Raw genomic sequence first — 16,358 nt, 5'->3', positions numbered from 1 at the left:
AGCTTTCACCATTACAGCAACACACAGCTGCCACAGTACAACTGACAGGTAAGTGGTGTGGTTCCCTGACCAGGAAAGGAACCCAGGCCGCGGCAGTGAGAGCACTGAATCTTAACCACTAGACTACCAGGGCTGGTTCCACTGGTCTGTCTATTTTTCTGCCAGCACCGTAGTGTTTTGATTACTACAGCTTTGGAGCATAGTTTGAAATCAGGAAGTGTGATGCAAGAGCTTTGCTCTTCTTTCTCGGGATTGCTTTGGCTATTGGGGTCTTTTGTGGTTCCATAAAAATTCTAGGACCCCTTTTTTCTATTTCTGTAAAAAATACCATTGGAATTTTGATAGGGATTGCACTGACTCTATAGATGGTATGGATCTGACAGTATGGATATTTTAACAATATTAATTCTTCTGATCCATGAACACAAGATATCTTCCCATGTATGCGTCTTAATTTCTTCCATCAAAGTCTTGTAGTTTTCAGTATACAGATTTTACAGCTCCTTGGTGAAATATAGCCCTAAGTATTTTATTGTTTTTGATGCTATTGTGAAAGGGATTGTTTTCTTCATCTTTTTTCAGATAGTTCATTGTTAGTGTACAGAATGCAACTAATTTTTGTTATGTTGATTTTGTATCCCACAACTTTACTGAATTCATTGATTAATTCCAACAGTTTTTTGATGGAGCTTTTAGGATTTTTTTAATATATAAGATGATATCATCTGCAAGCAGAGACAATTTTATTTCTTCCTTTTTGATTTGGATGCTTTTTATTTCTTTTTCTGGTCTAATTGCTCCAGTTATGACTTCCAGGACTTTGCTGAATAGGAGTGGTGAGAATGGGCACCCTTGTCTCGTTCATATCAGACAAAAAGCTTGCAACCTTTCACCATTGAGTATGATGTTAGCTGTGGGCTTATCACATATGTCCTTTATTATGTTGAAGTATGTTCCTTCTATACCCACCATGTTGAGAGTTTTTATCATGAAAGGACGTTATAATTTGTCAAATGCTTTTTCTGCATCTATGGAGATAATCTCATGATTTTTATCTTTCATTCTGTTAACATGGTATTATATTTATTGATTTGTGTATGTTGAACCATCCTTGTATCCCAGTGATAGACCCCACGTGATCATGGTATATGATCCTTTTAATCTGCTATTGAATTTGGTTTGCTAGTATTTTGTTAAGAATTTTTGCATCTGTGCTCATCAGGGATATTGGTGTGTAGTTTACTTCTCTTGTCCTGTCCTTAACTGGCTTTGGTGTCAGGGTAATGCTGGCATCGTAAATGAGTTGGAAGTGTTCCTTCCTTTTCAATTTTTGGAAGAGCAGAGTTTGAGAAAGAGTAGCTTTCATTCTTTAAATGTTTGGTAGAATTCACCAGTGAAGCAATCTTTTCCTGGACTTTTCTTTGTTCTTCTTTTTCTAGTTTCTTGAGGTGTAAAGTTAGGTTACTGATTTGAGATTTTTGACCCATTGGTTGTTTAGGAGTGTTGTTTAGTCTCCACATATTTGTGAATTTTCCATCTTTCCTCCTGTTGATTGATTTCTAGTTTCACACCATTGTGGCTGGAAAAGATACTTGGTATGATCTCAATCTTCTTAAGTTTGCTAAGACTTGTTTTTTGAGCTATCATATGATCTATCCTGGAGAATGTTCTTTGTGTACCTGAGAAGAATGTGTACTCTGCTGCTGTTGGATGAAATGTTCTGTACATGTCTGTTAGGTCCATTTGGTCTAATGTATGGTTCAAGTCCAATGTTTCCTTGTTGATTTTCTGTCTGGATGACCATTGTTGAAAGTGCGGTACTGAAGTTCCCTACTAGAAATGCATTGCTTTCTATTTCTCCCTTCAGATCTGTTTTATCTGCTTAATATATTTACGTGTTCTGATGTTGGGTGTACATATACTTACAATTGTTGGATCTTCTTAATGAATTGACCCCTTTATCATCATATAATGACCTTCTTTGTCTCTTGTTACCATTTTGGCTTAAAGTCTATTTTGTGTGATGTAAGTACAGTTATCTCTGCTCTCTTTTGGTTTCCACTTGCATGGAGTATCTTTTTCCATCACCTTACTTTGAGCTTGTGTGTGTCCTTAAAGCTGAAGTGAGTCTCTTGTAGGCAGCATATAGTTTGTTCTCTTTTTTTAATCTATCATTCTATGACTTTTGATTGGAGAATATAATCCATTTACATTTAGAGTGATTACTGATAGGTAAGGACTTACTAATGCCATCTTTTTAATTGTTTCTGGCTGTTTTGCAATTCCCTTGTTCCTTTCTTCCTCTCTTGCTGTCTTCCTTTGTAAACTGATTATTTTCTGTACTGCTATGCTTTGATTCCCTTCTCTTTGTCTTTTGTGAAACTACTGTAGCTTTTTGCTTTGTGGCTACCATGAGGCTCCCATAAAACACCTTGTAGATCTAACAGTTTATTTTATGCTAATAACTTAACTTTGATTTCATTCAAAAACTCTAACTTTTTATTCTCCTCTTTTATGTTTTTGATGTCATAATTTACCTCTTTTTATACTGTCTATCCATTAAAAAGTTATTGTAGCTGTAGTTATTTTTAATACTCTTGTCCTTTAACCTTCATACTAGGGTTAAGTGGTTAACACACCACCATATTACAGTGTTAGAGTATTCTGAATTTAACTATACTTACCTTTACCAGTATGTTACAAATTTTCATATGTTTTCCCGTTATAATTAGCATCCTTTCATTTCAGCTGGAGAATTCTTGTCTGCATTTCTTGTAAGGTAGTTCTACTGGTGATGAATTACCTCAGCTTTTGTTTGTCTGGGAAGATCTTTATTTCTCTTTCATTTCTCAAGGATAACAACCAAGAATATTCCTGGTTGGCAGTTTTTTTCTTTCAGCACTTTGAATATACTACCCCACTCTCTTCTGTTCTGTAAGGTTTCTGCTGAGAAATCCACTCATAGCCTTTTGTGGGTTTCCTGTAGGTTACAATCTTCTTTTTCTCTTGCTGCTTTTAAGATGCTCTGTCTTTGATTTTTGACAGTTTTATTGTAATGAGTCTTGGAGAGGACCTCTTCAGGTTTAGTTGGTTTGGTGATCTATGAGCTTCATGTGCTTGGATATTCAAATCTCTTCCCAGATTTGTGAAATTCTCAGTAATTATTTCTTTAAATAAGCTTTCTGCCCCTTCTCTTTCTCTTCTCCTTCTGGAATGCCAATATTTGCAAATTGTTTCCTTTGATGGTATCCCATAGATCAGGCAGGCTTCCTTCAGTTTTTTTCATTTTTATTTCTTTGTTCTCCTCTGACTGGATAATTTCAAAGTTCTTGTCTTTTATCACAAAGATTCTTTCTTCTGCTTGGTCCATTCTGCTGCTCTCTATTGCATTTGTCATTTCATTCACTGAATTCTTCAGCCCCAGAATTTCTTTTTCCGCTCTTTTTTATGACTTCTATCCCTCTGTTAAACTTCTCATTTTGTTTGTGTATTGCTTTCCTGATTTCACTGAATTGTCTCTCTGTGTTTTCTTGTAGCTCGCTGAGTTACTTTAAAGCAGCTACTTTGAATTCTTTTTTGGGTAAATCACAGATCTCCACGTCTTTGCCTTCGGTAACTGGAGGGTTCTTGTGATCTTTTGGTGGTGTCATGTTTCCTCGACTTTTCACGTTCCTTGGAGTTTTGCATGGCTATCTTCACATTTGAAGTAGCAGTCACCTCCTCAGTATTTACTGTCTTTGGGGCAGAAATACTTTCCTTCTGCCCTGTCAGAGATTCTGAGGCTTTCTCAGATCCTCTATGGACATACCTATACCACACTTCTTGCTCCCTCTTCTGGTAGAATTCTTAAGCTTGTATTTCTTCTCTCCATCCTGCAAGGCACCAGGCTGAGTGCTGACAGCCTATCTTTTGCTTCCCAAAGGTGATGCTACAGCTCAAGTTTGTACATCTCTCCTTGTCCTGCAGGGATGGGTATGCCAAAGCTTGCTCTTGCTGCCACCTTCCAGAGTGCACACAGGGAGCCGCCTACAGACTGGGGGTGTGTGTGGGTGACGCACGTGGGACACTGGAGGTGCCCATGGCCAGCTGGGGGGATCCGTGAGCGAGGCTTTCCAAGCAGCTCACGGGCAGACTTCTTGCGGGAGTCCACGATGCAGTGAGGATCCACGTCCCTTTTATGCCTTCTGAGAGTCCCATCTGCTGTTCTCCCAGTGTCTTCCCACCCCCGAGTCCTGGAGCTCCCCATTTAGGACTCTGAATGGGGTGAGAGAGAGATAAGCCTTTCTTGGCAGTGTCCTGCACAGCTGGGGAGGGCAGGCGCTCACTCATCCATGTTCCCTTTCCCCTGCAGGAGGATTCACATTCCACAAAGGGCTCTCTTGGACCTAAGCTGTGCCACGTTAGGGGAGGGGTGATGTGAGTAAAGATAAGCTGCTCCACTTGCTGGAACTCTAATCCATCCAAACTTGTACCTTTCTGATCCAAGGGAGTGCTGGAACTTCTCTGGAAGCCTGGACTTCCACAAAGGCTCTCTCACTGTGGGTGACTGTCTAAGTCAGTGTTCTCCAGGGGCTCCCAGACAATAGACAACAGGAGCTGGAGCCAGTTAACAGCCACTGCAGGGTCCACAGCCCAGAATGAGGTCTGTCTGCCTAGGACCTGATGCATGTGAGACTCCTCCCAGTCCCTTGGTGTATGCTGCTGGATCCCACAGCTCCCATAATGTCACTTTTGTTTGTAGACAGGTGCTGAATTTTTGTTGTCGTGGGCAGGACAAAAACATCATATGCCAGCATGATGCTGACGTCACTCTCTCTTTTATCTTTTTAATTAATATAGGGCACTGAGAACCATTCACATACAGTAGTCTCTATGCTCTGATGTGAATGTGTCTGGCACTATAGAATCCAACAATTCTGGATGACTTGATTTTCTAAGAATTTGAAAATCTGCCCTTTCTGAATTTTGATATCAAATAACATGGTAGAACCAGTATTGAACTAATTCATTAAATTATTCTTCTCAATATAGATTTACATTTCTTCTTTTTATTCTAACTCTTTGCTATATTATTTGCTTTCACTCCAACAAGCAGAGATTCCATATCATAGGTTCACTTTTGTGACTCAGTCCAATTATGCTGTTTCTGAATATATTATCAGACAGCCTATAGACTTTACTATAGCCAAGTCTGTCCCTGTACAAACAATGAATGACCCTTGGCCTGCTTCGGTTACTGTAGGCTTAGCAATGTATTCTCAGAATACTGAGGCACATTATGAGCAAAGTTCCTGTTGAACCACATAAATGGGAGCCAAAAGACATAACAGGCCACCATTTCCACAGTTTTTGTGATACATGGCAGGGCAGGGCTTATTATCCCTGGTTAAGTAACATTAGGGTACTTTCTCATTGTGTCTTAATTAGCCCTCCTTGACTCCTTTAAGAGTTAAATAGGCCCTATCTTGGTATCTGGAATGGGGTGAGAAAAGGGAAGCTCTACGTTTTATGTTCGGCATTTTAATTTTCCATAAACCTAAGTTTTGCCCTCACCTCCATTCTTTGCCTCATTTTTTCAAAGTTGTGTTCACCAGTTGCTTGCTGTCTATTGAAGTTTACCTTCTTGTTCCTATTCCAGCCAGGACAAGCCCAACCCCACAAAATATTATGCTACAAAGCTGCCTCTGATCCTTGCTATCATTCTCTCCTCAATTTTGAGAGGCAGCATATCAAGTGTGAAGAAAACAGACTATTGAGCCATACTGCCTGGGTCTGCATCTCATCTCTGCCACTTACAACCTGGTAACAACAAATAAGAACAAATTTATAATCACAATGGGAGATTTTAACACACTTTTCTTGGTAGTTGATAGGACTAGCAGCCATAAACTCTAAAAATATGAAAAATTTGAACAAACTTAACCTAGAAGACATATTCAGAACACAATGGGGCAACCTGAAGAATATACATTCCTGCTGTAAGTAAAGCAAGTTTCAAAGAATATTAAAGTCCTGAAATCACACAGACTGTTTCCTAACCACAATGAAGACAAGCTAGGAATCAACAACAAACAGACAACTAATAAATTCACAGGTATGGAAATAAAGAAACAAACTCCTGGATAAGAAGTTATCGAGAGAGAGAGACGCTCAGGTGACCTCATGCTGTGTGGGATTTTTACACAGATATACAGCAAAGTAAGAACATCGGGCACCTGCCTCTGTAGTCAGACAGCTAGCCCTTGGGAAACTGGAATGCTGTTCATTGCCATTTATGAAATAACAGACTAATACCGTAATATCACTCCAGTAGCTGCTGTTTCAGAAACGAGTGTCTGCTGTTTCCTTTGCAGGTCGTTCCTCCATGCTCCCATTCCTCTCTACCTCTGACTCACTCTGCTCTGCTTTTAACCCTTTCCACTGTCATCCTCACCTGAGGACAACTGGTTTACTCACGTCTTCTACTGTTTCATGGCTTTTGCCTATGACCTTCTCTCTTGATTTCTGCCATTGCTTACTAATCGTGTCTCTTCCTGCGTGTCTCATATTTAAATTACTCAAGAGGAGCAATCTGGATACTGTAGTCACTCACTCTTCTAACAGAAAATGCCCCAAATCAGCAGTTTATGCAGCAGGCCACCTCAAAAATTACTAGGCCTCCTCGTGTCCAAGCTGTAGATACCGCCTTTGGGCTAAGTGCCAATCTCTAATTCAGGATCACAGGGTCAAGTGATACAAAACATGGTGACTTATGAACAAGAACTGTCTCTGGTCCTTTATTTCAGAAGAATACTGACTGGGCAGGCACTCAATTTCTTGGACTTCTGAGCAAGGGAAAAATGATAATAGCTAAATATGAGACAACATATTTTATACTTTAAAGTAGTTTTGTTTACATGTGTTGGTTTAATTCAAAGATTTCTATGCAGTAGATGTTAGGTTCCCAAACTGTTACGACAGGCTGCGAGACTTCCCATTTGGAGGTGGTGTCTGCATAAAGTAGTTCGTATGGCATCTTGTCATCAACTAGTGTATTGTTTCTGTTTATATGCAGAAAATGAAGGAACAGATATATTTGTTATTTTAATAAATCATTTTATATGCTAATGGGGAAAGGAAACTCTTCCAAATAACCCTGAATCAAAGAATAAATAAAAATGAGACAATACTGACAACTGAAGGATAAAAAACACAACAAATCAAAACTTGGGGAATGCAGCTAAAGCAGTACTTAGAGGAGAGCTTATAACCTTAAACGTGTATAATAGAAGAATGCTACAATTAATAAGCTAAGCATCTACTTATAGAAGTTTAAAAAAGACAGCAAAATAAATCTACAGAAAGTAAGGGGAAATACTGAAGTCAAAAGCAAAACTAATGAAACAGAAAACAGAACATACGAGAGAGAATTAACAACATCAAAAGTTGGTTCTTTGGAAAAACTAATAAAATGACAAACTTCAGGTGGGACCAATCAAGAAAAAAAAAGAGTGAAGGGACAAATAACTAATACCAGGAATGACACAGAGGAAAACACTACAGATACTGCAGATGTGAAAAACATAATTGAAGGATACTATGAATTATTTGATGCCAATAAATAAATAAATTTAGACAGAATAAACTCCTAGAAAAATATAATTTACCAAAACTGATTGAAAAACAAGTAAAATGTAGTATTTCACTAACAGTGTATCATCTGAATCTATTCACAAGGAAACATAATACAAACCCAAATGGAAGAATGGTCTACAAAACTACTGGTCAATTCTTCAAAAAAGTCAAAATCATGAAAGACAAGGAAAATATAAGGAACTATTCCAGATTAAATGAGTCTACAGAATTTAAAGGGACATGAAAACTGAATGCAATGTGTGATCCTGCATTTGATCCTGGAAAAGGGGAAAAGGTTGTCACACAGGATATTATTAAGGCAACTGACAAAATTTAAACATGGATTGTACATTAGATATCAGTATTGTATGAATATTATATTTCCTAAAGTTGGTCACTATACTGTGGTTAACTAGGAGAATATCTTTGTTCCTAGTCAATATATCCTAAGTATTTAGAGATAAAAGAGCATCATGTCTATAACTATCAAATAATCCAGGAAAAAAATGTACATATGTATATATTCATATAAGTACCCATCTACAAAAGGAAGGAATGATAAAGCAAATGCGCCAAAATGGTAACTTGTGATTCTGATGAAGAGTATACGGGAGTATTCTGTACTATTTTGTAACTCTTCTGTAAATTCTCTACTATATTTTATAAGCTTTATGATTTTGCCTTTCACGTTCGTCTTCAATCCACCTGAAACTGAATTTTATATAATATTTTTTCTACACAGATACTCAATTGTCCCAACATCATTTATTGAAAATCTCACCTGTTCCTTGCTTATCTGCATATATTATGTCCAAATACGGATATGTCTACACGTAGCCTTTCTCTTCTGTTCCATCTACACTAAAATTAAGACCTCTAGCTCATCAAAAGACAGTGGAAAAAAAAAAAACATGAAATGAGAGATTTATTTATAAAACATATAACAAAGGACTAGTATTTAGAATACATAGAAGAAGTATTACAAATCAAGAAGAAAAAGAAAGGGAATCCTATAGAAAAACAGGCAAGCAATTTGTACAGGGACTTCACACAGAGGAAATCTACATAGCCAAAATCACATAAAACAGTGCTCAACTGCACAAGTCACTCGAGAAATGCAAACTAAACCACAGTGACATACCATTTCACATTCATCAGAGTGGCAAAATTTAAGAAGCCTACCAGCCAATATCAAGAGCTGAGGAGTGTGCAGAGTGACAGGGACTCTCACACAGCGCTGGTGGGAGCGAGAACTGGCCCCACTTTGGAAAACAGTGTGGTATTAGCTAGTAAGATCGAAGTTGTGCATATCCTACGACACAGCAATTTCCCTCGCAGGTAAATACTTCAGAGACACTGGTATGCTGGGAAATATGTACAAGAATGTTCACAGCAGCTTGGTTTGTAGTAGCTACAAGTTGGAAGTAATCCAAATGTCCATGAACAGCAGAATGGATAAACAAATCGTGGGTATAATCAAATGAAATACATCACAGAATGAAAATGAACAATCTACAGCTATCAACAAAATGGATAAATCTCACAAACAAAATCTTGAGTGAAAGAAGCAAGTAACCAAGAATACACACCATATGACGTCGTTTATATGGAATTCAGTAACAGGCTGGTCATGTAAGCAGCTGAAACACCTTCTGTTATTCAGTGTGCACACACAGGTGCTACGACTCAGACCAGTGAGGACCTCCTCACAGAAGACAGATAGTGACGACTTCTAAATGTCAGGGAGGGAATAGAAACTGGAAAAAACAGGGAGGACTCCGTGGTGTTGACGATTTCCTAGTTCTTGATATGGGTAACAGTTAAAAGAGTATGTACTTTTAATTATTTGTTAAAATGCGCATGTTTTATGCACTTTTCTGATTTTGATTATATGTTGCATTTTATAACTAAGAAAAGAAAAAGGAAAAAAGAAAATAAACATGATGTTTTTGAGGAACTACTAGTAGGTTAGGAAAATGAGTATGCATACAGAGTATATAAGGAGATAAGACTGGAAAGGTAGTCAGATGTTTAATATCTCAAAGCCTCTTGCCATGCTGTACAATAAAACACAAAAATTTCTGCCTCACGTCCACGCTAGGCCTAGAGCAAACACGCATGTCTAGACCACTCCCCGCAACCTTCCAAGTTCATAATACAAGTCCCCAAAGGAGGTGAGGGAAGAGGGAGGAGGGGAGGGAAAGGAGGAAAAGTTGGAGAGAGAGATTGTGTAACAGTCTGAGATGGCTCTCTAGTTCCTGGTTCTGTTCCTAATGAGACCTGGGTATAATTCCTGTTCTTGGGTTCCAGGGACTATTCTGTCATATATTTTCCTATTTTATTACATTTGGGTGGTTTTTCCTACTAGCAGAAGTTGTAACTGAGATAGGTCATGTGCTCAACTGTATTGTTCTGTTATTAACTTTAGAAATCAACCAATAACACAATGATAAATGTCTCTTTCCTGATTTATCAACATATTAGGTAAAAATCAGGCTTTTTACTCATAAGCAATTTCTAAAGATAAATGAAATGCTCATTAAAATGTTCTACCATCACTTTTCTTTAACTTACCCTTAAAGTATGGTGCTCTTGTGCTAACAATAGTCTTAGTTCTTCATGTAGTGTTATAACTTCCAGAAACTGTCCCCATAAAGCCATCAGAAGTGAGCAAAGTTGTGCAAGATTCATATTTATAAGTTCTGCCAGTTCATCAGGATTTTCTATTTTCTGAAATGACAAGGAAAAAAACTTCATTGCTTCCTGAGACTTACCATAACATATCTAAATATATTATTGAGAACATTAACAAAGGCAAATTTTTAGTTTTAAAAAGAAATGTGTGTGTGTGTGTACAGAGAGATCAATTGACCAATGGCTCTTTTCTATTTGATAGTTACTATAGCGATTTTCAACAACTTAACTGATATTTCAATATCTGAGCTATCCTGTTACTGAAATAATGTCAAATATAGTCTAAAATTACAAATCAGGATTCTATAGAGCATGATCAACTTCAAATACTAAAATACTGGGAATTTTAAACACAAGGCACAAATCACGATGAAAATTATAAGACTTTTGAAAGATAATGAAATCTTAAAATAAGATTTTTTCTCCAATCAGCTAAGTAAAGTACTTAAAAGATCTGTAACTCCTCAGAAAGGCTGAGACAGAAAAGTAGTGCTTCTCCCTCACTCCTATGTTCCTAGGCTCTGTTTTGTTTGTGGTAATCTCTTACAGCGTTGTCTCTCTTTCTCTTTTCTAACAATTCAACCATCCACTATTCCCTGAGCACACTTTAAATGCTAGGGCCCACACTTCACAATACAAGAAACTCACGGTCTAGTGAGGAAAGAAAAGCAAGTAAACAGTTATATTATTATGAGTGTTCTAATAGTGGTATTACATTATCCCATTTATTTAAATATTCACCTAAACTGATGATAAAAGTTAAAAGTACTGAATTGTACTATTAAATGCAGAATCTTCTAAAAGGCATTTGGTTTTCTCAAATTGATAAAATAAGGATTTCTGAATAAAGAATAATAAAAGACTATTAAATCAGAATGACTGCTTCTCCTTTGGACAAGCATTTTCATTACGAGGACAGGCTTTTCCTTAATTCACTGAGGCAGCAGTCAATTTTCAGGCAGATATCCTGCTGCAAAAATTTGCCTTTAATTACTAATAACACTAGGAAATCTACCTCAAATATACAGATGCTGATTTCACTGCCCTACCCTATAGAAGGTAAAAACAGTCTGTTCAGGTTGAGGTTGGAAGCCAATCCCATAGTTTCATTTACCATCTATATACCGACGATTGCTGAATCTGTGTCTCCGGATCACATCTCTCCTGAGCTCTAGACCCATTACTTACGGGATGACTGTATTTGGAGGTGAAAAGAAAGTTGCTCAAGTTCAACATGTCCCAAATTGTACTAATCCCTTCCTAAGGAAAAAAAAATCCCCAAACGTTGCTTACCACATATGATACCCTACTGTCAGTTTTACTTCTTGTTGAAGTGTGCAATTCAGCAGGCTTTTCTTCCCCCACTCAAACCAAGCTTCCATTTATCTATTCTAACTCAGAGAACACATAAAACAAAAATTCAGCAAAATTAGTAAGAAGGGAAGGGATTGTGTCTTATTCACTTTCGTGACTCTGGTTACTAGTACATAGTAGTCACTCAATAAATATTTACCGAATAAATAAATGAATGAATGAACAAGGAATTATAGGCTTCAGATAAGGAAAAAGGTCCCAGAATTTATAGATCAAGTGAAAACGTTGATAAATTCCAGAATTCTGGAATGGAAGCTAACAAAGTCAGCATCTGATAAATACTGATTCATTAACATATAATAAATCTACGCATGCGTTTTGCGCCAGGAAATGGTTTATAAACGTATTAGAAATGAAGCTAACAAGTTTTTCATGTCTCTTTTAAGAACACACAGAAGATTAAAATGTACTCTAGAATCAGCTGAAACCTGCAGCACTGCTCCCAGAAGGGTGCTAACAGAGGTGAGGAAAAGCAGACTCGGACAGGCACCACCCGTCACTGAACAGCAGTGTCAGAGCCGAGCAGCACCCCACCCAGTGCACTCCACACGCAAGCTGCACTCACCCTCCTGGCCTTGCCACAAGCTCAAGAGAGTACCCAACTCTTCTCTTCCTGAGAGCAAGGCTGTCTAGAAACCTTGTAATTATTCATTTTATTTCTCAGGCATCATGGCACCAAGGTTCTGAGAGAGGAATTTAGTATTTTCATTATTGGGAAAGCATCTCTTCCAGTATAAATAAATTACTCCTCTGGTTTACATAAATCTTTACAATAAGTCTCAAAATATAAATAATAATAAAATTGTTTTTTATGTTAAAAAGGAAATTAGAATTAAGTTTGACAAGATCTTTTATAGGTATAAATGTGGGAATAATATCTTACATTTGCATAATATTCTTTCAAATAACATTTATTGTCTTATATAGATATATACTTTTTCACAGCATTCACTGCTCTTGTGTGATGACAAAAATATTGCTTACTTTAATAGACTTGGAAAATAGGGGAAAGCAAAAACGAAGAAAATAAAGTTCATTTTAGTGTACAGTCTTCAATTATTTTCAGTTATATAGAGAAAAAGCTAGAATTACATATATATTTTATGCCATTTTCACTGAATTACACAAGATGAGCGTTTTCTTACATCATCAAACATTTGTTTGAAAGCACCATTTTTAAGGTTGTACAACTTTTTTAGATTATGAGTGTCCCATAATTTGCTTAACCATTCTCCTACTGTTGGGTATTTATTCAGGTTAAGATTTTTACAATATTATAAATTACAAGGCTTTGGATACACACTGCCAAACTCATCTCTGAGAACGATCTATGAGGTGTGAGAATCTGCATCTCACCACATCTCAACAGGCATTACTTTGTTACTAAAACAGCACAGCAAATCTGATAGGTTAAAACAGTATCAGAATATTTAAATTTTTGTTTCTTTGATGCTTAGTAAAATTGAATACTTTTCATATATTTATTAGCCTTTTTCTAATTGGATGTCTAACATATTAATATGAAAAATGGAAAGTTACAGGTTTTCTTATTCATTTATAAAAGCTCTTTAAATATTAGTACATCAATTGACTCTTCTATCTGCCGTCAAAATTTACCCTAGGTTGTTGACGTTAAATTTTATGATGTCCATTTACATACTGAAATTTAAAAGTGTATCTAAAAAAGTTTATTAGTAATATATGAATACATATGTATTATTTTTAAAAATTTAGTATAGATGGATATAGAGCAAAGAATAAAAATTTTTCTTTAAAATCCCATCCTTCATGCCACTCTACTGGATTATTGTTAACAGTCTGGAATACATATATATATATCTCTCCTTTGAAATATTTTATATGTAATCCCATAATCAAAAATATACATAGCTTTTTGTTTTTTTAACATACACAAAACGATATTCATATTTTTCTCTCATTTATTTTTTCAATTAATATATCCTGAAGAGCTTTTCACCATGAAAACTGTACTTGGCATCAGGATCAATAAATATTTCTTGAGTTAAATAATCCATGTCAACGCATAGAAATTCATGTAATTCTTTCAAATGGTTACATGGGAATTTATAATAATTAATGTTGCAACTCTTTATATTCATGTTTGCCCACATGTATTAGGACATTTGTGGAATAGATTTTTAAACAAAAACTGTTATGTGTATTTAATAAACATTTTAAAACAGACTGATAAACTGACCTCAAAAAAATGGACCAGTTTCCACGATTACCAACAGTGTATGCAGATACTAGTTTCCCTACACCCTCATCAACAACGCAGATCAGCAGTCACTTTCATTTTTGCAAATTTCATGAGGGAAAAACCACTTTATTCTGCGTTTCCCTGGTTATCAGTAAGAATCAGTGTTATTTCAGCATCTAACTTGTTCTGCTAAGAACTGCCTACTTGTACACTGCCTCTACGTAGACCCCTTTCCACAAGCGTGTTTTGAAACTGATCTATGCGAGCTCTCTATATCCCGTATTAATCATTTCCAGTTTTAAATACTGCAAATATTTTCTTTCAGTCTATTGCTCGTTTTCAACTTTAGTTACAATGTATTTTGTTTTAAAGAAGTTTCAAATCATCAATATCGTATTTTATCCTTCACTTAACTCTGAAGAAGTTATTTCATATCCCAAGATCAGACTGTTTATATATACATGTATATGTAAATTTTTTTTGACATTTAACTCTTTAGTCCTTTTAGAATTTGCTTCAGTAGCATGGTATAAATAACTAATTTTACCATACCATTTATAAAACCCATTGTTTGTGATATTTTATCATATATTCAGTTTTTAAACTTATCAGTGACTGTTTCAGGGCTATTTGGTTCCACTGATTTGTCTTTCTATTCTTTTAGAGAAGTCCTACTCTACTTCCATTACTGTAGTTTTATATATATTTCAGCATCCAGTTGGGCAAGTCCCTCTACATTAATATTATTTTTCAAAAGTTTTTTTTAGTCATACTTACCTTTGAAGTGATCTTTAAAATAGGTTAAATTTTAAAATTTCCAATGGGATTTTGATATGGATGTATTAATATTAATTTGAGAATAAGTGGTATCTTTCAGTTATTATTTCTCTTTCTATCTAGGAGTATCATACGTTTATTTACTCAAATTGTCTTTAATATCTCAGCGAAACACTGTAGATTTTTTTTCGTATTAATCGCACTCATCTTAACATTATTTCTAAGTGTTTAATGTTCTTTTGGGAAACAACTACAGTAACATTAGTGATTTTTAAAAGAAAATACTTATTGGGCCCGCCTGGTGGCATAGCGGCTAAGTGCGTGCACTCCGCTGTGACGGCCCGGGGTTCAGATCCCAGGTGTGCACTGACACACTGCTTGTCGAGCCATGCTGTGGCGGCGTCCCATATAAAGTGGAGGAAGATAGGCACGGAGGTTAGCCCAGGGCCAGTCTTCCTCAGCAAGAAGAGGAGGATTGGCGACAGATGTTAGCTCAGGGCTAATCTTCCTTACACGCAAAAAAAAAGAAAATACTTATCTTTTTGAACTGTGGGAATGCCTCTAGGATAGTAAACAAAATTACTTGTGTACCCTGCATATACATGATTTTACAAGAAGATAAATACCTTTTTAAAAGTGGTCTAACCCTCATTCAAATTTACATACAGAAATACATTCCAAAGCCAAATACATATTTTTGTTTCATTCATGTCTCTGATTTCTTCCATTAACGTAGCTAACCAAGAGTGAAATACATACACAGTGACCTTAAAATAGTCAAAATATTTAGTTCCATGGCAAAAAAAAAGAAAAAGAAAAATCTACTCAATTTAATTGGAAGAATGAAATGGTGGAAAAATGGTCTGAGATACGAAGTGACCTGTTGAAATAGAACAAATTTTCATTTCTAAACGATATCATTTTACAAAAAATGTAAGTTTAAGTGGTGCTTTAAAAAGTTGTTCAGAAATTTTTTGAGTGAACTAACATAAGAAAATGCACACTTTTCATCAGTTAATTGCCTTTGCTATTTCATTTATATGCAGAATAATACACATTTTAAAGATAAATTAACTTTATGCTGAAGTCAAATGTCTTTTGATGAACTAAATTGTAGTTCTACCATGATCAACCATTTTATCTTTGCATTTTAGGAAGGATAAATAATTATTATGTTTTCTTTCATTTCTTTTTTTTTAAATAATTTTATTTATTTTTACCCCCAAAGCCCCAGTAGATAGTTGTATGTCATAGTTGCACATCCTTCTAGTTGCTGTATGTGGGACGCGCCTCAGCATGGCCAGAGAAGCAGTGTGTCGGTGCGCACCCAGGATCCGAACCCGGGCCGCCAGCAGCAGAGCGCGCGCACTTAACCACTAAGCCATGGGGCCGGTCCTATTAAGTTTTCTTAGACAAAACATGTAGAATGGAAAACAGAATCCACTCAAATAACTTGATAATGTGAATTTAAACAATCCAAATACCTTAACTTCTTCACACAGTTCAGTAAGTCGAGCTTCTACATCCATTTCCTCTGAAAGGAGTAAAGAGTAATTAGAGGAAATATTTCAATGGTAGATCTGAAAACTATTTTTGAAATTATATAAATAAATAACCTTTAAAAAACCAGAAATACCTGGTTGAGAAATACCTGGACTGTATTCAATGATTTAAATTT

The 16,358-nt window shown here is 36.1% G+C and overlaps 1 protein-coding gene across 13 annotated transcripts in view; it reads right to left on the bottom strand.

Annotated features, from left to right (window-relative positions):
- The window catches only part of FAM135A (family with sequence similarity 135 member A), a 124,401-nt gene that overhangs the window by 37,664 nt on the left and 70,379 nt on the right, over positions 1-16,358 (bottom strand). For 11 of the 13 annotated variants that reach the window (XM_087438782.1, XM_087438778.1, XM_087438781.1 and 8 more), the window contains 2 exons: positions 16,165-16,214; positions 10,189-10,344 (listed from right to left, as the gene is read on the bottom strand). In XM_087438782.1, coding sequence (XP_087294908.1) covers positions 10,189-10,344; positions 16,165-16,214 — 206 coding nt within the window. Of the gene's footprint in view, positions 1-10,179; positions 10,345-11,601; positions 11,697-16,164; positions 16,215-16,358 lie in introns of those variants that run through there. The other 2 variants (XM_087438786.1, XM_087438789.1) reach the window with 2 other exon arrangements.

This window comes from Ceratotherium simum, chromosome 13 (genome assembly GCF_057802395.1).
Source record: "Ceratotherium simum simum isolate JZ-2026a chromosome 13, ASM5780239v1, whole genome shotgun sequence".
Lineage (NCBI taxonomy): Eukaryota > Metazoa > Chordata > Mammalia > Perissodactyla > Rhinocerotidae > Ceratotherium > Ceratotherium simum.
This window is presented reverse-complemented; position numbering and strand designations above follow the sequence as displayed.